Below are 25,040 nucleotides of genomic sequence, written 5' to 3'. Positions count from 1 at the left end.
TAGCATCTCTGCTTTTATCTCTGTGACCTTTACAAATTCTTCCACAGGAGGTGTCCTCTAAGAACCAGATGCTGTATCACAGATTTAAATACAGACATAAAAAAAAGGAAGAGACTGTTCTATTAGTTATGTCCTTCTCTGCTCAAGAACTAGCACATATCTGTAATGGGAACACATCACAGCAGGAATGCCCACACATTTGGCTATGCTGATTTCTCCTCTGTGGTAGCCAGAAATCCTCTGCTGTCATTATACAGAGATTAAATGCCCTAGGCATACTGTAAATATGTACTTTTCTCAACTATACTGATGGAGAGCCAGCATACCCAAGCTGCACCTTGGACCCAATGCATCTGCGCACCTATACATGACTGTCAAAGCTGACACTGGAACCTCTCTCTTGATTGTCCTTAGCTCTTTCTTTAAAAACATGAGCAGAATTATTAACCTCAAGACTCCTGATTGATATGACACTTAAAAATGGCCTGAGCAACTCTTGATATATGTATTTTATAATGGCAAACCATTTCTCATTTCTGTGTCTACTAATTTGTGACCCACTGATGTGTGAGTCATGATTAATTCCATAGTATGTTAGAAGAATAATTTAGGACAGTAATAGACTTGCTAATGCTTTAAGGCTGTAGAGTTCCTTTTATTTTTGTTCAGATATAGTTATGTTGAAACCTGATATAAGCTGCACATTATTTTTCCCTGACTCACAGCACAAAGAAAATTATTATTTTACTTTCCACATATCCCTTTATACACATTTTTATGAACTATATCTTATACTTCAATAAACTCATAACTGGTGAAACAGTGAAAAAAATCAGGCCATGAACTTTTATGTGATGAAAACAGCCAACTGTCACAGAAAGTCCTGAACCACACATGGTTGACTGGATCTACCTCTGACCAAACGGAGTCGCTCCTCGTACCTTGACTATGATTTTTTACAATAGTAGCATTACTAAAAGAAGTTGACTTCATGACAAGCGTATCACTGGCATATGTGCTGTGCTGGAGATAGTAACAAACTTGCTAAAGAAAGAGACTGGGAAACATCAGAAACATGACTCTTTCTGCTGACAAGGAGCCTAACTTTTCAGTGTTACATCTAATCTTCTGCTCTCAATCAAACTTTTCCTCCTAAATTCCAATTTGAAGTGTTCATGTTGGCCTGGGCATACAAGACCCAAGTGGATCTAACCAAAACCAACAAAACTGACACCAAAGGTCCACAGAAGGACTGCCAGCACTCATCACACACAGCTCAATCACATGAAAACATAATTTATTTTTTGAGATCTTGTGCATTTTACAAACAATAAATTCACCCCATGCACGTACTATTTTGCCTATAGTAGTACCATATTTTGAAACTTGTTGAATAATGCTGCAAAATTTTTCACAGAAAATGGGGAGGCATTTTACCAGTAGTAAAATTCATAAACACAGATTTACTTTCTATACACTTCTGCTCACAGAAATGAGCAATTCTGCTCAACACTAAGCTTTATATTAATCCTACGCAGCTTCATGAAATTAAGAAAGCTTCTTACATTAGGAGCATAGCACACACCCTATGGTAATAGTTCTGTATTTTTCAAGCCTAGAAAAACTAGATTTTCAGCAAATTCTCCTTGCTAGGGAGGTTAATACTGGACAATATAGGCTCTCTTCCAAAACAAGAAGTCAGAAAGGTAGAGGATGCCAACAAGAGTTTGAAAGACCTGCTTCTCTTTACCACAGTGTTTGCTACCAAGTGTCAGCTTAATGATCATCACTTTCTGTAGAAAATGCTGCAATTACTTAAAGTTGCTCTAGCACTCTGAATCTACCCAAAACCCATTAAAACCAACAATGGTGATACCCATCTACTGCAAAACAGAAAGCTGGCCTCATGCAGTTCATCAGTTTTCTGCAAGGTGCAATCCCTGGGTGATGTTTGGACCTGAAAGAACAGGTTCTTCTGCTCTTGGCATCAGGAGGCACTTTGCTATGTAGTCTTTTATAGGCTGCCAGAAAGGGTTAAGCCATGTTTCCTTGCCCAAACCCCTTTTCTGTAAGAAGCTAGGTGAAAATCGCAACCAGTGTTGGCCCTAGAAGAGGTCAGGGAGCAATGACTGAGGCTTGGCATTAGCCAGTCCTCCACACCTCATTCCCTACACTTAGGAGTAAAGTACTTACCTCTCAAGAGAGGTGCCCAGGAAAGGGAATACCTTTCCGCTCAGTAAAGATCAGTTTTAGCATGGCAAACAGATAGCGTTATATACTGTACAAATTCTGTGGTTAGTATGAAATAACACGTATAAAAATGAGGTATGGCATAAAAGCCTTAATATAATGGGAGAAATATTGCCTTATAAAAATACCCATTTCTCATTATTAGCTTCCTATCCTTCCTCTTTCATTTTACTCTTTTAGCCTTACTTTTTTTTCTTATGCTTATACAGGATGATGCTATAATTGCTACTGTGACAATTCATAGATTATGTCAAAAAAGACTGGTGTCCAGAATACACTGAAATAGGAATAGATGATGTTCTGCATTTCACAAGTGAAATGCCACTGTTTTCTTGCCATACGCAGACATTGCAGCACTGATTATTTTAATGCAGTGACATTCAAAGACATCCAGGGTTGTTTTATTTTTTCCACAACTGAATAAGGCAGGCATATGATTTCATAAGTCTGAGGGGATCTGAAAAATGGTGAAAGAAATTACTTGCCCAAACTCAACCAACAAGTCTGAATAAGCCACAACTGTAATCTGATTTCCTTTCATCAAGGGACTACGTGCACATATGCTTCCTCACAGCAGGCTCTATTCTCTCACTATATTGTAAAATATTTGTATACAACAATTAGTATATAATTGTGAAGAACAAACTTCGAAAGGCATTGAATAGCAGAAGGAGCAAGAACAACGTAATCTGAATTTTCATAATTAACCACTCATTTTTCCTTTGGAAGCTGGAGTTGTACAGTCCTACCATGGGTGTTTCTTATTATTTTAGAGGCTGCGGACAATTTAGTTAATTCATTGTAAATGTTCAGTCTTCCACATGGAAGGCTAATTAAGATTTAATTAACTGATTCATTACTTAGTTAACTAATACTGTAATTCTCTGAAAGTTAAAATTATACCTCCTCTTATCAAAAAGATAACCCATAAATCTGCTCTGAATGTTAACACTGGGTGGCAGCAGTGCCAGTGACTTTTCTGTAATACTATGACTCAATAGCTTATTTGCAACATGCACCTCTTTGGAACCACATGTGGTATCTACATACTGACCTTAATAACGAGGAAGCAAATGAAATGTTCACAGACTTGATTAACATCTAATTAAGCATCTTATTTTGCTTAGTGGCAGAGAAAACCAGTACTTTTTAAGCACCCCTATCTTTAAGGTCACCCTGTGCAAAAATACATCAGGTTGTCACCCTCACCACAATCTAATGTAGTTTCAGATGTTAGAAAAGGCAACGCAATGATATATATCAGCTATTTCAATAAAAGCACAGGAGATGGCTTTTCAGATTTTACCAATCTATAGTTGTACGTGACAGCCCAGGCTAATTTTGTCCCATTTCTGGTTAGGAGAGGATTAATCCTTATAATGGATATATGTGACTTTCTTATAATATATTATAATAAAGTCACAATAGTGATGGGGTATTGGCCCATTACCAGCTGAACATAAGCCCAGCTTGAACCCAGACAAGGCCAATAGCATCCTGGCCTGTATGAGCAGTAGTGTAGCCAGCAGGGCCAGGGCAGTGATCATCCCCTTGTACTTGGCAGTGGTGAGGCTGCACCTGAAATCCTGTGTTCAGTTCTGGGTCCCTCACTACAAGAGAGACATTGAGGTGCTGAAGTAGGTCTAGAGAAGGGCAATGGAGCTGGTGAAGGGCCTGGAGCACAAGTGCTTTCAGGAGTGGCTCAGGAACTGGGGTTGTTTAGCTTGAGGAAAAGGAGTCTGAGGGAAGAGCTCACCACTCTCTACAAATACATGAAAGGAGGTTGTAGCAAGATGGGTGTCCATTTCTTCTCCCAAGTAGCAAGCAACAGGACAAGAGGAAATGTCCTCAAGCTGTGCCAGGGGAGGTTTAGACTGGATATTAGGAAAAATTTCTTCACCAAAAGAGTTGTCAAGCATTGGAACAGGGTGCCCAGGGAAGCACTCGAATGACCACCACTGGAGATATTTAAAAGATGTGTAGGTGTGGTGCTTAAAGATGCGGTTTAGTGGTGGACTTGGCAGTGCTAGGTTAACAGCTGAACTCAATCTTAAACATCTTTTCTAACCTAAACGATTCTATGGTTCTACAAAAAATGCCCACATTTTCTGACTGGTCACAGAAGTAAACTGAGGAGACTATTCATAGGTCAGTCAGGACAGCTAAACCAGATTATTCTGGGGACAAGAGTTGGATTCTGAAATTGTCTAAGTCTTGTACTTCTCATCTGCAATTGTGAATGCCGATCAACTAAATCTGATAATTAGTTAATCCACTTTTTATTTTTGCATATTATTTTTCCATAGGAAGACCAAGTTAATTGCATAGAAGAGCTCTTTTCCGCTGTATCACTTACAAAAATGTGCCTGTTAGTTAACTGTAGAACAGTAGCTTTTCCTGTATTTCAGAAATAACTGACTTTACCCACACCCAGTGTTCCCCTTGAAGAGATGGACCCCCCAAAATGATGGAGAGCAGTGATTTCTAGGGATGAGTTGTCTGACTCAAAAAAAACCTATTATGGGCTCACCATATAATAATTGCTTTGAGATTCATCAATAATCGACAAACTACTCACATGACAGGACAGACCAGGCTGTGGAAACATTGAGTGCCTTTTTCCAGTTCAAATCCAAGGGCACAGAAAGCTGATAAAGCCTGGTTTGCTTGCTCTGAAACCTAAAGAAATTGCTTTGTTTGTTTGCTTCCTAGGGATGACTTAATATGGAAGGAGAGCAGCTCAGAGGCTTGGAATTAGACCAGAGAAGCAGAAAGATTGTAATTCTCCATGTCCACTTTTGGCCTTAATTTCATTTTCATCAAAATCAACAGCAAAACTTACCACTAACTTAAATTCTACCTTGTAGTCAGTTTAGTTCTTTCCCTCATAAAAAAATAAAAATAAAAAAAATCTTGGAATTATAAAAATCTACACCTACATGTTTCTTCAATTCCAATTTCCTTTTTGAGGAAGGGACAATAATGTTAAGGATGGGAAGAATTCTTAAACAGGAAATCTACTAAAGTTTCAAACTCTGGCAAAAATGGCTGCTAACAAGATTATGCTTATCAAGATGCTTCAAAAATAACATACCACTAACTTAGAGCCTCCTTATATTCAGTCTAAACATCCCCTGTTTAACCCGTTACCCCTTGTCCAATCACTACAGTCCCTAATGAACAGTCCCTCCCCAGCATCCCTATAGGCCCCCTTCAGATACTGGAAGGCTGCTATGAGGTCTCCACGCAGCCTTCTCTTCTCCAGGCTGAACAGCCCCAACTTTCTCAGCCTGTCTTCATACAGGAGGTGCTCCATTTCCCTGATCATCCTCGTGGCCCTTCTCTGGACTTGTTCCAACAGTTCCATGTCCTTTTTATGTTGAGGACACCAGAACTGCACACAATACTCCAGGTGAGGTCTCACGAGAGCAGAGTAGAGGGGCAGGATCACCTCCTTCGACCTGCTGGTCATGCTCCTTTTGATGCGGCCCAGGATACGGTTGGCTTTCTGGGCTGCAAGCGCACACTGAAGCCGGCTCATGTTCATTTTCTCATCAACCAACACCCCCAAGTCCTTCTCCACAGGGCTGCTCTGAATCTCTTCTCTGCCCAACCTGCAGCTGTGCCTGGGATTGCTCTGACCCAGGTGTAGGACCTTGCACTTGTCATGGTTAAACTTCATGAGGTTGGCATCAGCCCACCTCACAAGCGTGTCAAGGTCCCTCTGGATGGCATTCCTTCCCTCCAGCGTATCAACTGAACCACACAGCTTGGTGTCATCGGCAAACTTGCTGAGGGTGCACTCAATCCCACTGTCCATGTCAGCGACAAAGATGTTGAACAAGACCAGTCCCAACACTCATCCCTCAGGGACACCACTCATTACTGGTCTCCAGCTGGACATTAAGCCATTGACCACAACTCTTTACGTGCACCCATCCAGCCAGTTCTTTATCCACCGAGTGGTCCATCCATCAAACTGATGTCTCCAATTTAGAGACAAGGATGTTGTGTGGGACAGTGTCAAATGCTTTGCAGAAGTCCAGGTAGATGACACCAACTGCTCTACCCCTGTCCATCAGTTCCATAGCCCCAGCATAGAAGGCCACCAAATTGGTCAGGCAGGATTTCCCTTTGGTGGAGCCATGCTGGCTGTCACCAAGCACCTTGTTGTTTTTCATGTGTCTTAGCATGCCTTCCAGGAGAATCTGCTCCAAGATTTTGCCAGGCCTTACTTCCAGACCATTTTGCCATCAATATGCTGACCACTGTTTTTCTTGCACGTCATAATCCAATCAAGCAAGCAGAAATACACCCTTGTACAGCACGCTGTACAATGCTCCACAAGGCTTGGAAGCCACGAGCTTTTAAGCAGATTAAATGAAACAGAGAACCACATCTCAACCCTCAAATCCAAAACTAAGGCGTGAGTTTGCAATTCAGTCCATGCCTGTTACTGAGCCTGTTGCTGTTATCTTAAAATAAGCATCTGTGGTGGTGTAAGTCCAGCCGGTAACTTAGAATCACGCAGCTGCTCACTCACTGCCCCTCCTTTTTCCTCCCTGCTCCCAGAGGGATGGAGAGGAGAATTGAAAGAATGAAACTCCCATGGGTTGAGATAAGAACAGTCCAGTAACTAAGGTATAACACAAACCACTGCTGCTACCACCAATAATAATAATGACGAGGGAAACAGCAAGGGGAGAGAATATAAAACTAAAAAAGGGGAAAACAATAAACACAAGCAATGCACAATGCAATTGCTCACCACCTGCCGACAGATACCTATCGTGACCGCAGCAGCCATCTGGGCCTTCCAGGTAATTCCCCCCAGTTTATATACTGAGCACAAGACGTGCTGTGGTATGGAATACCCTTTTGGCTAGTTTTGGTCAGGTGTCCTGTCTCTGCTCCCTCCTGGCTTTTTGTGCCTCTCCTTACTAGCAGAGCATGAGACTGAAAAGTCCTTGATTGGAGTAAGCACTATGTAGCAACAACTAAAACATTGGTGTGTTACTCATATTGTTATCAGACTAAAGTTAAAACACACAGCACTGCACCAGCTACTAAGAAGGAGAAAAATGACTGCTACGGCTGAACCCAGGACAGAGTCTGTATTTCTTTATGGCAACAGCTCAGTACGTTATGCCCTCTGCCTTAGACAGAAGTGATACGTTGCTTGGGAGGAGCCCAAAATTAAGGGGAAAACACACACATACTTTCTGAACAGCTAATGTGGAAAAAAACCTATGAGAAATGTGCTGCTCAGAAATTTAAATGTCTGAGTAAGTCTTACAGAAATGGGTTACTAGGCAGAGGACAGGTGAAATAATGTAGGAAGCATGCAAATTACCATTCTATGGATCTGCGCTGTATCTCATTGACCTTTTATATGGCCTGCATAGCACCTTGGAGATTCACAATTATGTGTGCACGCGTCTACACAGGTGTGGCCATACACACACGCACGCAAATAGTAAATGGTTCCAGTACATACTGGCAACGAGACAATTAAAAGTTTAAAAAATGACTTCATTATAACATGTAGGGTTGGACTGCGAGTGGCAGCATGTAGCTATTTATCTCAGACACTGAAAGCAAAAAACAACAGTAATATTCTCTGAAATTCAGACCATGATCATTCTCTGACTAAATTTTGAAGGAATTTTGACATTGGTTTTGCATGAGAGGAGACTCAGGTATCCTGCCTGTGACTTCTGGAGAGAAACAAGAATTTGACCTGATAACACGGGTCAAAATCTCTTTATGAACTGGAGAACTTCAGTGTTTTTCATGGTTTTCAATACAGAAAACCATGAATTTCTTAATACAAATTTTCCAGAGAATTTCAAAATCATTACAACTATCACTGCATCATTGAGAAATTCAATCAAGATTAAGCCTTCAAACATGTTACGCCTCCACCCAGAAACATTCTAAATTAAAACAATACGTAGCAAATAAATACAACATTAAGAATAAAGCAGAAAAATTTGGATATTTAAATAAAAAGAAAATCACACAGAAACAAAAAATATCTGCTAAGGAGCATGATGCTTTCAAATTACTTCAGATGACTGCTTTAAGAATGTGTAAGTAACTTAATAATATGAACTATTTCTAACTACTGAACAGAGCATTTCTGGAGTTCCAAAATCTAGGGCTTTTTTCCACTCAAACATAGGACTGCTATAAATTTTAGCTAGTTGATAACTTAGTGGTTGTACCTGGTAGCAATAAAAGGTACTTAATTAGTAATTTGATAAAAGCTTGCACCACAAATCAAAATACAAAATTAACATCTGATTAATCCCCAGAGAGGTGCTTATCCTCTGGCATTACAACCCCTGCAAACTTCAACCTTCTCCCTCAGGCAAAAGCCTGCATAACTGTTCAGACCTCAAATGATGTCCCGAAGGTCACCAAACAAAGCCTGTGACAGTGGATGTGCCTTTTCTTTAGTGCTCTGTATCTGCTCGAGCTGTTTTACAGCAATGTGAAAGGGTGAAAAGTTTACACTAGCTGGTTATGCAATAAATGTCACTGGTATTACCACTGACTTTAGACTAGACTCCCATCAGTAAGCAGTTAAGAGGTGATAAAGCAGGATTAATTCCTGAGGAAAATTTATTATTAATTTGTCAGTGTACTATACAGTACAAACTCTCTATCCTCATTCTCCCTCAAACAAGAAATTATTTTGCACCTATCTATTTATCCTGTATGTGTATCACTTTACAGCAGTGTGAATATCATTGCACACACACCTTTAAGCCTATTCTCACACTCACCTTAGAAGTCATCCAAGATCATTGCTATTTATGGCTTTTCATGTAAAATATTGTAACTTCAATGATACAGAGGACAGTGCAATAGTAATAGAATAGTGCAAAACAGAGTAACTGAGCAATGAAACTATTCTTTGAACCACCCTGATGAAATTGTATCTAACAGACAGTAAAATTACCCAAGCGAGCCACTGTTGACTAAGGCAGAGCAGTAGTTATAACACTAGATAAAGCCGCTTTGGAGGCAACATGAGCTCTGAACCCTCCCCTGCTGTAGAAGCAAGTACACAATCAACACTTAAAACTCGCACTGCCCACCCAAGCCATGAGGCTCAATTCTACTCAGGAAGGCAATGGCTAATTTTCCAAGCCTGCATTTTTTTCACTTCCTCTTTTCAGGTAGGAATACATGTAAGCCAACTAACCACCTATGACAGCAAATACTAACTTTGAGGAAATAGTTACAGGTATTGCCTGCAAAATAATGAAATACATGGTAATGTACCACAAAATATTTTGTCAGATATAACTGGTTTGCCAAAGTAAGCCCTAAGGTTACTCTAACTTAGGATTTTCAGTTTGCCTGCACTTACGACCACAACTGCAAGAATTGCACGGACAAAAATTTACAGCAAAAACAAACTAAACCCAAACCATCAGAATTCCCTGTTTGCCCAAAAAGCAAAACAGAGCGCCAGCATGACTATTTTGACTTGGGTCCTACTATACAACAGATATTGCCTTCTACTAGATTGACTGATACTTGAAAAGAGGTATTGCTAGATCATAGAGAGAAATAAACTATTTCTTTAAATTACCCGAGACCCTTATCTATAATGAAGAAACAGCAACTCACTGACAGCTTGGATGATGAAGACTGACAGTATGCTAACTATATAGAAGGGTAAGTATGTAAGAATGTACATAAAATCACATAAATGATGAACCATATTCTTCGTATCAGGTATTATGGATGGCATTAATCTTTTTCTACCATGAACTACAGAGAGGGAAAACTGTGATTTCATACAGTTGTCTAAGCACCTAGTGTGATGGAGACTGGATTATCATCTCGGTACTTTGGTATGAAAATGAATAATAGTTAAAATATTTGTGCCTGTGTTAAAACAGAACATTAGAGAGTCAAGAGTATTCTGTAAGAAGGAGTTCTCATCAACATCCCTAAAGTCCAGAATTTTGAAATGCACAGCTAAGTATTACTAAGGTATTTGGTTTGTACTGATAAAGAAAACAGTTGTTTTCAAGAGAAGTACTTAATGAGTGGGTTTGGATCAAAAAGCCAGTCACTTTTCTTTTTCTAAAGCACCTCGGTCTCATTTTATGATGCATTAACAACTGATCTGTGCATAATAAATTTATTACAATTATATGATTTTGGTCTCTTGTCAGTGTAGGTTCTGAAAGAGCTGCCAGTGCCAAGACAGTATTTGAATCTCTAGTTTGCGACAACAGCTCACTTACTGCTGCACAGATTAATGCGGCCAGCCATTAAGTTGAATAATAAAAAGTGATGTTTAAATAAGAGCTGGCTGAAATACAATGGAAGATGGATGAAATACAATGGAATATCTAGGTTAAGGTTGAAGAAATACCATTCTTTATTCCACAGAATTAGTAGTTTGAAGGTTAGGCAAAATATTTTAGGTGACTAGGGAGAAATTAAGAAGTCTTATTCTTTATAATAAGTTTATTTTATAAATAGCAAAAAAGGTTGCTAAATAGATGAGAGACGTCTTAATTGTCACAGGTATTACAACTATTTATTTGTACTCATCTCTAATACATCTTCCCATCTGTTCTATATCTTGTGAATAAAGCGCTTTTAATACTCATTCATCCCACACAGATCTTTCAAAGCGTAAGCTTTCAAATATTCTTTGTCTCAGTATTTCTTTGCTTTCCTGACTAAAATGAGATTTTGAATTTTGGTTGAAAGGGCTGATGGAAGCTATTTTAATTCTGAAATAGTGGTACTGCATTGATTGCTGTTTACCAGAAAGCACTCACTAGTTTTGTATGTTTGTTCTCTGTACCTAAGAGGTAAAAGGTTAATAAATGTCCAAATCCCACACTGCCTTACACCATTTTTGTAAGACTTATAAATGTCCACCCACAAGTGACAGAGAATAGGAACCCAGATCGTACACTTAAGTATAGTCCTTTCAAAAGCTTTCTGCACAGAAGGTTTCTGATTTCTATGGTTAAAAAGCCTGTCTGAACAAACACCAAATGAACTTTTCCAGCCATTACACTATGCAAACTTCTACATTGCTTTTATTACAGGATTTTCTTCAGTATGAACATACTATCTATCCATTATGCAGTAACAAATTGAAATTGGTTATAATCTTATTCTACAGTTGCAAAATCAAGATGGCTGAACTCGAGAAACAATTTCAGAAGAAAGGAGCCAAAAGTGCCTGTTTTCTCACCTCTACAGTAGGCAGTGGAAAACCTACTCCTGCTAATAAAACCAACAAAACCTCAGATCACTGAAGAGGCAGAAGCACTTCATCAAACCTGTTTTTCTGTCATGTGACCCTGGCACTGTACCGCAACCTGCCTATGGAGTTCAACCACTCAGAAAGGCCAAGGCCACCCTTATGTCAGTAGTGCCCAAAGCATCACTGTACTGTGGCACCAAAATAACACCGGAACAAGCACTGCCAAGGGCAGCTTCAACCACCCACATCCCACAGTTCAGAAAGACAGCTACCTCCACCTACTCATTAAAAACACAATGTGGAGGGTTCACTGTTGCCTCTTAACACAAGAGCAGAAGAAGTAGGGGAGTCAGTTGTGCCTTGCCACACAAAATTTTTGTATGATGAGTTGGGCCCCACAAAGTGAGCAGTGAATAAGGAAGGTATGCATATCGCTGCATGAAATTTGAGCACTCTCGCTAACCGAATCCAAAAAGGTTGTAAAAGCCAGTAGATTTTGTTTATTAGTCTGGGAGGTAAAGCTGGAGAACTAGCTTGAGGAGAAAAGTAGAGGAATGTGGATTAGATGGAAAAGAAGTGCCATGCTGCTCCAGCTGGGTGTGCCATTTCTGAACAAACCCGGAAGTGAAACTACAGCATCTGAAGATGTTCACTGTTCAAAAGCAAAGCTACCTCACAGTTCAAGTGCCCCCACGCAGACAAACATTTTGAGGTCTGGTATGCTGATCTGGGGATTGAAATTCTACCTACGGTCTCCTGTAGCTCCCACATCCTGTTGAGGATCTGGACCAAAGTATCCAAGACTGAGATGTCAGAAGGAAAAAAACTTATAAAGTCTCCAGAATCTGGGACTGCATATTCCTTTGTACAGCTTTTAGCACAATGAATTTAATCATGTCTGGAGTTCTGAAGTACAGGATGGTGAACATTAGACAACACAGCTGGTTTTCTGCAGCCTCTAAGAAAACTGACTTCTGACTTCTTTCTAATTACATATTTTTTTTTATTTTTAAATGTATTGATGGATATGTTGTCTCCTTGTTGTTAATTCAAGGTGGCACAGTTTTGCCCTTCCTTTTTCCAGCACAATTAACAAGGATTTCCTAACGAATCTTAGTGGATGACCACGATTTAGGAGCATTTAATCTATACAGAATTTCCACTCCATCACTTTCTGTTAATTATGAGGGTACACAGTCACAAAACCAAGAGAATACAGTGGTGAAAACCACTATAATCGTTACTTTGTAGTCAGTAAATTACTGAGCAGCACTAAAATAAACACAATAGAAACCATTTTACTGTACTAATGGTTGCATATACAAAGTATCAGCCTTTGGGTACGTCAGTAATAGCCCTAAATTGAAACAATGCTAAATATTCAAGGCAAATTAACAGTCACTGCTACTGAACTAAGTTAACACAGAAGTATCTTGAAAGTTTTTGAGATAATAAAAGCAGATAAAACATAGGGCAGGGGGTTTGGAACTAGATGATCTTAAGGTTCTTTCCAACCCTAACTATTCTAAGTTCTGGGACTCTGTAATTTAAACCCAGGCTTTTAACAAAACAAAACATGGTACAAGGACAGTGACGATGCTCATGTAGCTCTATATTCATTTGCACATGTTTGTACAAGTAGGCCGACCATGAAATGCCTGTTGAATAAAACTCCAATCTCCCTGTAAGTATGAAACACTGCTTTAAAATGTGGTGGTGAGAGAAGAGCTATTCTATAGATTGAGTTACCTTTACTGAGTTTGTGGATTCAACAGTAAAAAACCCTGACAAAGAATTGTACAGGAGTTCCAAACAACTACAGACATGGATCTTTTGCACATTCCATTTTTCCTGCATGCATGCAGGTAATTTATGTTTTTCCTTAAACAACACATAGACCATACATTATAACAGTGACTGTTGTTGCACTGTTAATACTGCAACCAGTTAGAGAAGTACCTAAAAATACTGTTTAAAACTTTTTCTTTAGAATGCAAATACCACCATTAAATACAATGAGGCAACACTTGAGATCAGTATAGACCTTTAAATATCACACACAAGCTATTCAAGTTTCTTAACACAACAAAATTGGCAATAAAATAATGTCAAACTATGTGTTGTTGGTAAAAATAGCTCATTTTCCAAATGTAGTTCTCTGTAAATGTAGAAAAACTGCAACTGTCTTGTATATACCATAAGGTATTTATCTAAAATGGTGCTGTCAGTGAAACAGATGTCACAGCACAATATCCCTGTGCCACCCACATTCTGTTCTCCCAGTTGCCAAACAGAACTGTTTTGAGTTATTTACTGAGTGATCAGATTCAAATAATTCTGCAGTGAACTCCATGCTACATTGAAGAAAAAAAGTACTTGAAAACTGAAATGTAATTTCACATGACATGTTACCATGATCTAATATAATCAACATGCCTTCACCAGTACAGACTCTGAAAAAAAGACTAAAAGCTTAGAAGAAGGTCAAAAACGTCTTATTTTTAAGAATTTTGTACATCAGCTTTTTCCACTGTTGTCTTCCTGTCCATTATACTAAATTTCAAGCTTCTGTTTTTAAACATCTTCACTTAATTGAGGAAGATGTAGAAATAACATCAGTTTCCTCCCCAGCCCTAAAAAATCATCTGCTCATTGCAGGATAACTGCATAAAATCTAAAAATCATGCCGCAGAGTAAATTAGGCTTGAAGGGACTTTTGGAGGTATCTGGTGGTAGGATCACATTACCTACTATAGGGACCATTTGGGGCAGCCCACAGGGTTCAGTGTCACTTGTCAGGGACCCATCTTGGTCTGCATATGCCACATGCCACACTATACTGTGGGACTTTGCCATCTGGTTTTTATTCTGTCCTTTCATGCTGCCTCTCTTTTTCACCTTTCCTCCTTTTTTTCATCCTTGCCTCAGAGATCTATGGAGTTTATCGGTATCAGGCTTCCTTAAGGGTGAGACAGGGCATGAGGCTATCCACAGTTCAAACAATGCACCCCATGAATATTAAATGCAGAAACTTTGTAGTCTGTTCTCATCTCTGTCACCAACTTGTTGCCAAAATTCAAGTCATCAGATTTTCTCAACCTGTACCCTTTGAGAAACCAGACAGCATTTGTTTGAAAGCTTCTGAAGACAAATACAAAGCACAATTAAATTCACATTGAGTACTCTGTCTGCATTCACATTTTTAAAATTAACTGACGTGCCAAAGAAAGTGAGATCAGAAAAAAAAAAATAGATAAGTTTGAATATTCACAGTTTTCTAGTACCAAAAAAAAAAGTGCTTTAGTTTTATAAACAGGGAAGAGAGAAAGGAATCTACAAGACATCTAGAGATACATATGCATTCTAGCAACTCAATTAATACATCTAGAGCAAATGACAGCCAAACAGATAAATAATTTTGTATCTAAGACCTTTTTCTCATGGGAAATACTGTCCTTAAGAATGTAAAACTTTCTTCAACATTTCAAGATGACTAATAATAAAAGTACTGAAATTAACATTAAAATACATTTTAGTATCTCAAGAGGTTTTTCATCTGATGAGATTTTTTACTCATTGATACTTGTTTGTTAATAAGCCACCTAACCTTTCCACTATCCAGCTTTATGATTCTTTATTTAGACCTCTCAACTTTGTTGAGCTGCTTTCAGATTACAACAACAAAGTCTTACAGATAAATACAGCAGGCACGTTTTTTTAGCAGAACACTTGCCAGTTTGGCAACAACAGAATAAACAACAGACAGGCAGAAGAATCATTGGTTGGAGGAAAGAAGAGAATTTTGTATATACTCCTGTAATAAGGTTCTTTCAACAAAATAGAGAACAAAAGAGAGCGAAAGAGAATGAGAGAAGCAAAGAAAGTTATTAGAACTTTCAACTCCAACTCATCAATTTCAGAGACCTGCCTCCAGCAATTCACTGACGTAGTGCAGAAAAAAAAAAAAAGTGAAGAAATTTTCATTAGAAATAACTGGGATCACAAATTCTGAATTTGATATGCTAATTTGATTGTATACAATCTTATTTTGCACTGATATAGCACAGTTGTGATGACTGGAAGCAATCTAGGCTAACAGCTAATACTGTAAAAATGAAACAGTATTTGCCACTAAAAGCCAAGCGTATCACTTCCACAATACTTACAACCCTTACTGGGTAGAAAATAAGCACGCATGTGCATTGCAATCACTACTAGGCACTAGTAGTCGGACTAGGCACTAGATCCCAGACTACAATAACATTGTATACTTTTAGGCAAAAACTTTCAAGCTAAATTCTTGAGCATTTCTATCAGGCCTGGGATTAAATGTCACAGTTTGGTTACTTTTTATACAAAAATCAACACATAAGTTATCTAATAACAATAAATAAATGAATACATAAATTCAGTCAGATTCTTTCCAAAGAACTTCATCTGTGACATCCTTGCTATCACAAAATAAGTTCATTCACCCTGCTAAATGATGTTGAATGTAGCAGCAAAGTTGTTAGATTTTACGAGTTATGAGCTACAATTTCAAAGTGTTAGATGAATATTCAAAACATATGTCTTTACATTATGTTTTATAAAGGAAACACATGGTTTGATACTTTCAGAACCTACTTCCCCAGTAAGCAGAAAGTGCATATTAGCTAAGTTGCAGCAAAATTAGAGCACCTCTTTCATCACCCTCTACCCATCAGCTTTACAAATACATTATTTTATTATTTTAATTAAGTTAATTCAGGAAAAATATCTTAATGAAACATATGATGCAAAGCTTGTGGGTTCTTTGCTCTTCTTGTCACTGTTTTTCCAGCCATTTTTTTTTTCATCTCCATCTGAACTCTGTGAACCTATAATATGACTAAGCTCTAAGAAAATATATCAAACACTAAGTGAGTGCTCCTAAAGGTATCTTTTTAAAAATCAAGTACATCTAAAGTACTTTAAACATTATTCTGTTCAATATGACCTACAAATAATGTATTCTTCAAACCAGTAGAGAGTAACAGAATGCCTACCACCCTATAGTCTGGACAACCCAAACAGTTGCTTTTCACATGGAGTATTGTCTAAGACAATTATATTAAGTTATAGATTCAGACCTCCTTCCTATCCAGTTTATGGGTAGATGAAGGTACATTAAACAGTTACTTTATACACCATAGTCTATCATTACACACATTTAGCACAAATTGTCAAGGTAGCACTGTGAAATTATTTAGAATTATTTAAAACCCAACATTATTTAGAAACCAACTAATGTAGCTAAAGAAGCCTTTGATTAATTACAGCAAATACTTTGTTGGTGTTGATGTTCTTTCAATTTTCTTAAAAAAAAATAAATCAACAATTATGCGTCTTGAGAAAAATGAAGCTAAGTATGCTGATTTTGGAAAATGAACAGAACAGAAAGGAAAATATAAAATTACAAGTAAATGTATCGGTGCTAAACTTGGTTAGACAACTTAAAAACCTGAGAATTTTCTCGGTTGACTTTTGGTGGACTTTTTGTGGCTTGTCCTAAAACTGAAAGCACCTGCCTATACTGCTAAAATATCACTGTCTTCAAAGTTAGGAATATAGGGAGAATAACCAGTTTTCTATGAGTCACAGGCCGGTACCCCCCTCCATCTCTCTATCCTTCTGTTTATATGCCTGCACAGATCTATTGGTGGATTGAGTCTTCCAAACTACTCAGACAGGGCTGTTAAAGAAATGAAATAGTGAACAGTTCCCTGATAACTCTGAATAACTAGTGGGCAATAAAACCTTACCTGATGAATAACCCAACTCCCATATAAACCCAAACATTTCAATTTCAGTATTAAATTTCCAGTTAACATACTGCTATATACATCAGCATTTACAGGTTCACCTTTGTAAGTCCCCTGCTTTAAGAAAAGAGATGTTTAAAAGATAGTAATAATTGCTGAAGGCCCAGTGAGCCCTCTGTGCATAAATTCCCTTCCCTACTTATATTAGGCCAAAAATCAGTTTGCTAATCCCCCTGCCTAAACAGAGGACCTCCGCCTTTTGCTCTTGTGTTCACTGCTTTTCCAGACAGTTTTTCATGTAATTGCCATTAACTACAATTGGAAGTTAATACTATATACCAGTGTCAGTAGATAAAATATATGTATAAAATGCCTTAGTATACTGAGTGATTCACTTTTTTGAGGAAGAAAGTGCATTACAAATCTTTAAAAGGACAAATTTTGTCATAAAATCCTCCCCAAATATTGTTACTGCTTAATCCAAAAGCATAGGGAAAAATAGTAGCTACATCTCAAACCTCATCATTTGACAAAATGCTGAGTAAAGGTTTATGTCTTGTTCCTGGCATTTTTTCTTGATTTCTGTGTGATTAGGATCGTTCTGGAGTTAAAAGGTATTGATTTACTAGAAGGCTGCCTCATGTTTTACATTTTCAATCCTATCGAACGGATTACACAGAAAGACCTTTTTAGAAAAACATGGAACTGTTGAATATTGCTTACTCTGCTATATTGGGATCTGTATGATACAGAAGGACTCAGCACTTTTAAGGACATTATTGCATACATACTAATTAAAAACTGACCAACCTTTCCTTCAGCATCTGCTGCTGTTACCTTCTCAACCTTGTTCCTGTTTAAAAACTTCTTCACCCATTCTTCCACTTGAACGTTGAACTTCATGAAAGTCACATAGCAAAAATATGCTGTCAGGAGTGTTAAGCTTTCCCACCACATGATCAAGTTATCCAGAAAAAAGATGATTAGCAAGATCAAGTCAATGATGTAAAAGGACACATCTCGAAAGAGTGGCCACCAAGTAAGGTTCAAGATCTCTCTAGAAAATAAAGCACACATTCCAATAACAAACAGAATATTGAACACAGCAGATCCCACTATTGTGCCAATGCCAACATTGCTGTGGGATATAAACACTCCTATTAGAGAAGTGAACAGTTCTGGAGCTGACCCACCAGCAGCCATGAAGGTTGCCCCTGCCACATCATCAGATATAGTCAGTTTTTCTGTGATGACAGTCAAGGAAGGAACAAAGAACTCATCGCAGACTATGGCTAAGGCTATAAACATGTAAATCATTCCAATTACATGGAGAATCACTGCTCCCTTCCTTCTCTCCTCAAGAGAGAAAAGGTCGTTGGGGTATTCTCCCTTGGCATGATCATCTGTTGCATTGTCATGTTCAGCTTCATATTTCATAGCAGTGGATGGGTCTGGACTGCCATTTTCATTCTGTCCTGTGAAATCCAACAGAGTTCTTTGGTGCCCATGCACTAGCTTTTGGCTCTCTAGGCTGCTGGCCAATGCCATGCTCTGTGGTTCCATCTTGAAAAAGGCACTAATTGAAAGAGAGAAAGTGCTCATGGCCACTACGCTAACAAGAAGACCTATAATTCGTATCAGTCTCAGTTTTTTCCTAACATTCTGGTGCCGTCTGCAACTGAACAGTGGTTCCTCCAAACACCACTCCTCCAAGACACCAGCAACAGTTTTCTTTTGAAGAGCCATTCTGTGTTGTGTGCAAGATACTGAGTCAGACGGATTGTTCCCTCATGCTTTTCTCCAGCTTTGAAGTTAGAACCACTTTAAGAGTTTTTTCAGAATCAAGTACTTCTGCTCTTCATAGGAAGCAATTTCTTCATTCGTCTTAAAAGGACAAACAGATATTATTAATATTAGTGAAATAGTATGTGAGTAGAAGTGTCTGAAAAACATTTTACAGCCTGGGTTAAATTTAGACTTTAAAGCAGAATATTACCAACTGTAACAAAAACCCCTGCCACATCCCATCAGACACAGCAACAAGATGTTTGTTTCAGCAGTAACCCTGCAAATAACAGTCTATCAATAGTCAGATCATTTTATGCCTCTCATATGCCTCTGAGCCACTGTTCTCCTCAAAAAATCCTAGTGGAAGGTAAAAGTAGTCCCCAGATGTTGCATAAAAACAAAGAAACTACTATTTTCATGGATACCCAAAGACTATTACCTTCTGTAATTACTTTTAATCATGATCATGTAAGGTCCAAATCTCAAATGCAGGGGCAATAATGTATGAAAAAGCAATCAAAGTTCTAACATGTATCTCATCAGACCTTTAGGCAGCTGAGGAGGGATTAATTGAAATATTATGCATGCACAGAACAAGACTATTGATATATAGGAAAAACACTATGCCAACTGTGCCGTTGGAACAGGATTGAAATGAAGATCTAATACATCCATAGTTTATTTAATTCCTCTGCAAAATCAACCGAAGTTTTACACACAGAGAACTGAGTTTGCTTCTGGTCAGACCTAGGATACTAGCTTGAACTAGCTAAGACCTCTGGTTTTGGTTTATGTCACACATTCGGTTACAAACGTAGGCAGCTATTAAGAATACCTATGTGGTAAATATCTTTTAAAAGCATTTCTCTTACAGATTCTTAAGAAAATAGTTTAAATTTACACAAGAGTTGATCCTGAAACAAATGAAATGGTGCAAAATTAATCTATGTGAGGAGAACTTTTCACGTATGCCAGAGCAGAACATATTAGACCAACAGAACTTTTAAACCCAGAAAAAAAAAAACCACTATATAGTAAGACATGCTTTGGTTACTGATTTTGAAGAATATATGTAATGTAGAAATGCACTGTAAGTTACATTTTCTGTGACAGGAAATATAAAATATTTTCGAAATAAAACCAGGAGTCTTTGCTATTGGAGACAAAAAATACTTTGTTACACCACTTCGAGTAATTTGTTGCGCTGGCTGAACACTGAACAATCTATTTATCAGTAGAATACTGATTTTGTATTATCAAATACAGTTACAAATATGCCCTGCAGTTATTTACGTAAAAGTTATTAAGTTATGTGCAGTTCCTCCTGATTTTTACAAACAGCTTCCGTACTAAGAAGGTGTCACAGATTTATACTCCATCTGCAAGACACAGCACCACAGCAGATATCTTCTTTCCCGTCTCGGAGTTACTGCCCACCGGACTGTCTTAAAATTAAGCAGGAAAGGCACCGGAACAGCGCTACCGCTGCTCTGCGCGACTTAACGGCGGATGCGCCCATCACCCCCTCGCCGTTATGAATCACCTGAATGGGAACGGTGAAAAGCGCCCGGGATGTCCTCTGCCCGAAAACTCTCAGCGCAGCGCCCAGCCAGACCGTTCCCGGCACCCATCCCTTGTCTCCCCTCCCTGCCCGTTCGCCCGCCGCGCATCGATCCCCGGGCGGCGCGCAGCGCCCTGCATCCCTCACCCTGCAGCCCCATCCCGCCCGTCCCCCCGCGGAGATGCCGCAGAGCCTCAGCTAACTCAGCCCAAGTTTGCACCGCGCCGCGCCCCGCTGCACAAACTTTTTTTCCCTCTGCGACAGGGCAGTGAGTCCAACCCCGCGGAGTCGCGCAGCTCCAACCGCGGAAAGCCGCGGAAGGACTGGCCGGGCGGCTCGGAGCACAGGGCACCCCTCCGCCGCCGGGTACCACCCATGGGGGCGGGCAGAGGGGGAGGGGAGACCCCGCACAGTCGCAGCCCAGACCCCGCCCGTGCAGACCGGCGGCGCTCACCCGGAGGCGCGCTGCGCTGCGCTGCCCTGCGCGGCGGCCCGCGAGCGCTCGACAGGGACACCGGCAGCCACGGCCCGTCTGCGGCGGGCGGTGGCTTCGAGGTCCGCCCCGTCCCGCCCCGCGCAGGAGGGGCAGGCGGCGGCCCGCCCCTGCCCGGCCCCGGGGTGCCAGTACGCGCGGCAGCACCCCAGCCCCTCCTTCACCCGGAGCTCTATCCATCCGCGCCAGCACGGACTGCTTGGTCAGTGGTGCAAAGGGGGTGACAAGGGTTTATTGTGGTTTGGTTTTTTTTTGTTGTTGGTTTGTTTTCGTTTCCCCTTTAGCTGGGATTAGCTGATTAACCAGGGTGAAATTCAGCAAAGACAATCAGTGTCAAGGAGTAGGGTAATTTTAAAAAGGAGAGTTCTTCTGATCAAAATATCCTTGACTCCGAGTGTTTTCTGAAGTAAAATCGGTAAATGAAAGAAAAGGACATCGCATTTTGGGTTTGATTGTAAGGTGACATGTCTGCTATAAAGTCATCATTAATTTACTCATTAAATCAAAATTATTATTCATTTACTGATGAAGAGAAATGCCTTCAAACTGCATCTTGAAGCTGTCACAGAGAACAATAAAGATGCATTGAACACCCTAGAGAATAGGGGAAGTTCTTAGCCATAACTGCCCCTTTTTCTTTTGGTCTCCGTCTATTCATCCAACAAATTGTGCTTCATTAAGTAACTGCTTCAAGATTCAAATACAATCATAGCATCATAGAATTGTTAGGATTGGAAAGGGCCTCAAGATCATCAAGTTCCAACCCTCCTGCCATGGGCAGGGACACCTCACACTAAACCATATCACGCAAGGCCTTGTCCATCCTGGTCTTGAACACTGCCAGGGATGGAGCATTTACCACTTCTTTGGGCAACCCATTCCAGTGCCTCACCACCCTGACAGTAGAGAACTTCTTCCTTATATCCAACCTGAACTTCCCCTGTAAGTTTAAAGCTATTACCTCTTATCCTATTGCTACAGTCCCTGATGAAGAGTTCCTCTACAGCATCCTTGTAGGCCCCCTTCAGATACTGGAAGGCTGCTATGAGGTCTCCACGCAGCCTTCTCTTCTCCAGGCTGAACAGCCCCAACTTTCTCAGCCTATCTTCATACAGGAGGTGCTCAAGCCCCCGATCATCCCTGTGCCCTCCTCTGGCCTTGCTCCAACAGCTCCATGTCTTTCTGTCATGGTTTAAGCCCAGCCGGTAACTCAGAACCACACAGCCACTTATCACTCCCTTCTTCCTCCCCCCACTCCGGGCAGGATGGGGAGGAGAATTGAAAGAATGTAAACCCCACAGGTTGGGATAAGAACAGTCCAATAACTACAGTATAATACAAAATGACTACTGCTACCACAAGTAATAATAATGATAAGGGAAATGGCAAGGGGAGAGAATATAAAACTAAACCGGAAAAGGAAAAAAAAATAAAATCAAACAATAAACTCAAGTGATGGACAGCACAATTGCTCACCACCTGCCGACCAATACCCAGCCCGATCCAAGCAGCGATCTGGGCTTCCATATGTCTCCCTGCAGTTTATATACTGGGCATGACATGCTATGGTGTGGAATACTCCTTTGGTTAGTTTGGGTCAGGTGCCCTGTCTCTGCTTCCTCCTGGCTTCTTGTGCCCCTCCTCACTGGCAGAGAATAGGAAACTGAAAAGTCCTTGATCAGGGTAAGTGCTACTTATCAACAACTAAAACTTCAGTGTGTTACCAGCATTGTTCTTGGACTAAAGCTGAAACACAGCACTGCACCAGCTACTAAGAAGGAGAAAAATAACTGTTAGGGCTGTGCTCAGGGCACCTTCTTATGCACGGGACACCAACATAAGTACTGCACACCATACTCCAAGTGTGATCTCACAAGAGCAGAGTAGAGGGGCAGGATCACCTTTGATCTGCTGGTCATGCTTCTGATGCAGCCCAGCATATGGATGGCTTCTGGGCTAATACTGGAAACTATTACTTTGCAGCTCTATCATAGCTAATCCCTGGTGCTACATGCTATAGATCCACTGGAGTACACAGGTGCTGCTCTTCTGAAATAAAACTTAGAATCCTACTCTATGCCATTGTTAGAAAAAGCCACATGGCAATCCATTGGTAATGGTAATCTCATGTAGGCGAGCCAACACCCCAGGAAGACCCTTGCTGTATCCAGGCACTTGGGAAAGACCTCCATGCAGAAATCCTTGAAAAATGCAGAGCCCAGGTGACAGCAGGGAGATGGGGAGGGGAGGACAGCACAGGGCAACAGGTAAGATCTGTCAGGGGGTTGGTAAGCAGCTCACTAGCACTACACTGCTTTCAGTTTTTCATATTCTGAAAATTTTACTGTGAACAGTGAACTCTCAGCCTCTTTGGGCCAAAGAATAACTTTGATTTTTACAACTTCTACCTTCTTCATTTTGAACACTGACTCGTGGCTTCCCCATCCCTGGCAGTGTTCAGGTTGTACGGGGCTTTGAGCAACCTGGTCTAGTGAAGGGTGTCTCTCCCATGGCAGGGAGGTTGGAGCTATATGACCTTTAAGGTTCCTTCCAAACCAAAGCAGTCTAGGACACTGTGATTTATCATGTGGCAAGCAGCACCAAGGCAACCCAAACGGCTCAGGTGCTGACTGGAAACCTGAAAGTTCTTTTGAAGAGTTATGAGATGGCAAAAGTCGATACACCAAAACACAATAGGCATCTTAGAGACTATGTGGACATGCAAGAGATAAAGTTTCAGAAGATATTTCCAAAATTTCTGGAATTTCCCATGAGAGCCATGGCTGACTCACACATACAAAATGCCTTTGAAAGCCAGAATTTGCACAGGTGGTTTACATTTATTTCACATTACACACTGGGAGGTTTTCATTAGTGCATGGCAGCTGATAGAGGGTGCCTGCTGATTATCTAGACTTGCATTGTTCAGGCTTGGGATGATGCAATGAGACATGTGGATATTGTCTTACCCGTCCTTCTAGAGTCACCATGTAAGAATTAGTTAAAATGCAAATCTACTGCCTGTATGCACACACACAAGACACAGATGAAGTGGTGACATCTCAAATATCAAAACTGTACTCGCTATACATTGCTGTACATTGATGACAAAGATTAAAGGTAAACATGCTTTCATGACTTCTTGTAGCTACTGTATTGTTGGCTTGCAGTCTGTGAGAAGTGGCCACTTGAAATATACCTAAAAGATGTTTCCACAGGTGGGCATAGACAGGCTGTGTATGTGTGTAGTACCCCAATTTCTATCAGTTTCTGAAATAAAAGTGGAAGCAGGTCAGTTTTGCAAATGACCATGGGGAGAATATGTAGAAAATCCCCTATAATTATGTTATTATATCCCCTATAATTACATTATCTACTAACCAAAAGTCCACATATCTGAATTGTAATATCCAACTGTTTCTCTGTATTCGTAATGCTTTTTCTCCCAACAGTAGACATGATTGCAATCCAAGGACAATAAAATCTTAAAAGGAATGATGTGGCTCACAGATGGGTATCTCTACCAATAACTTAAGCATTTTAAGTCAGCTGACCTGTTGTTACATAGATGCTGCATAAAAATGATGACAGGACAAAACCACCCACAGTTAAATTAATATAAGGAGGATAACAATAAAATAAATTCAATATTTTCCTCACAAAATTAAATGTCAGAACATGTCTTGGTTAAATACAAAATAATGAGATTATTTGAATGAAACAGTCTTTGGCTTACAGCTGGTTCAATGTTTCTCCTCTTAAGTGAAGACAGAAAAGAATGTGTGAAGTACTTGGGTTCTGCACCTACGCATTTGTATATATGACTACGCTTTCATTTTTACATATTCCGGATATGTAGTTTTTTAATAACTTATATCTAGTTTACTGCACCATGTGTGATAAACCCTCTGA

General features: G+C 39.9%; 1 protein-coding gene across 5 annotated transcripts in view; it reads right to left on the bottom strand.

Moving 5' to 3' along the window:
- SLC24A2 (solute carrier family 24 member 2) overlaps nt 1-21,092 on the bottom strand; it is a 119,894-nt gene extending 98,802 nt beyond the window's left edge. For 2 of the 5 annotated variants that reach the window (XM_061470853.1, XM_061470856.1), the window contains exons 1-2: nt 20,880-21,092; nt 18,097-19,170 (exon numbers count right to left, since the gene is read on the bottom strand). In XM_061470853.1, the coding sequence (XP_061326837.1) occupies nt 18,097-19,032 (936 nt within the window). In that variant the 5' untranslated portion in view covers nt 19,033-19,170; nt 20,880-21,092. Of the gene's footprint in view, nt 1-18,096; nt 19,171-19,513; nt 20,074-20,879 lie in introns of those variants that run through there. The other 3 variants (XM_061470855.1, XM_061470857.1, XM_061470854.1) reach the window with 2 other exon arrangements.
- Between the last annotated feature and the right edge of the window lie 3,948 nt (nt 21,093-25,040).

Source organism: Pezoporus flaviventris, unplaced genomic scaffold (assembly GCF_033815535.1).
Source record: "Pezoporus flaviventris isolate CSIRO_AGI_PZ_B2104156 unplaced genomic scaffold, CSIRO_AGI_Pfla_v1 ptg000064l, whole genome shotgun sequence".
In the NCBI taxonomy this organism is placed as follows: Eukaryota; Metazoa; Chordata; class Aves; order Psittaciformes; family Psittacidae; genus Pezoporus; species Pezoporus flaviventris.
The sequence above is the reverse complement of the archived record's forward strand: the minus strand, read 5'-3'. Positions and strand labels throughout refer to the sequence as shown.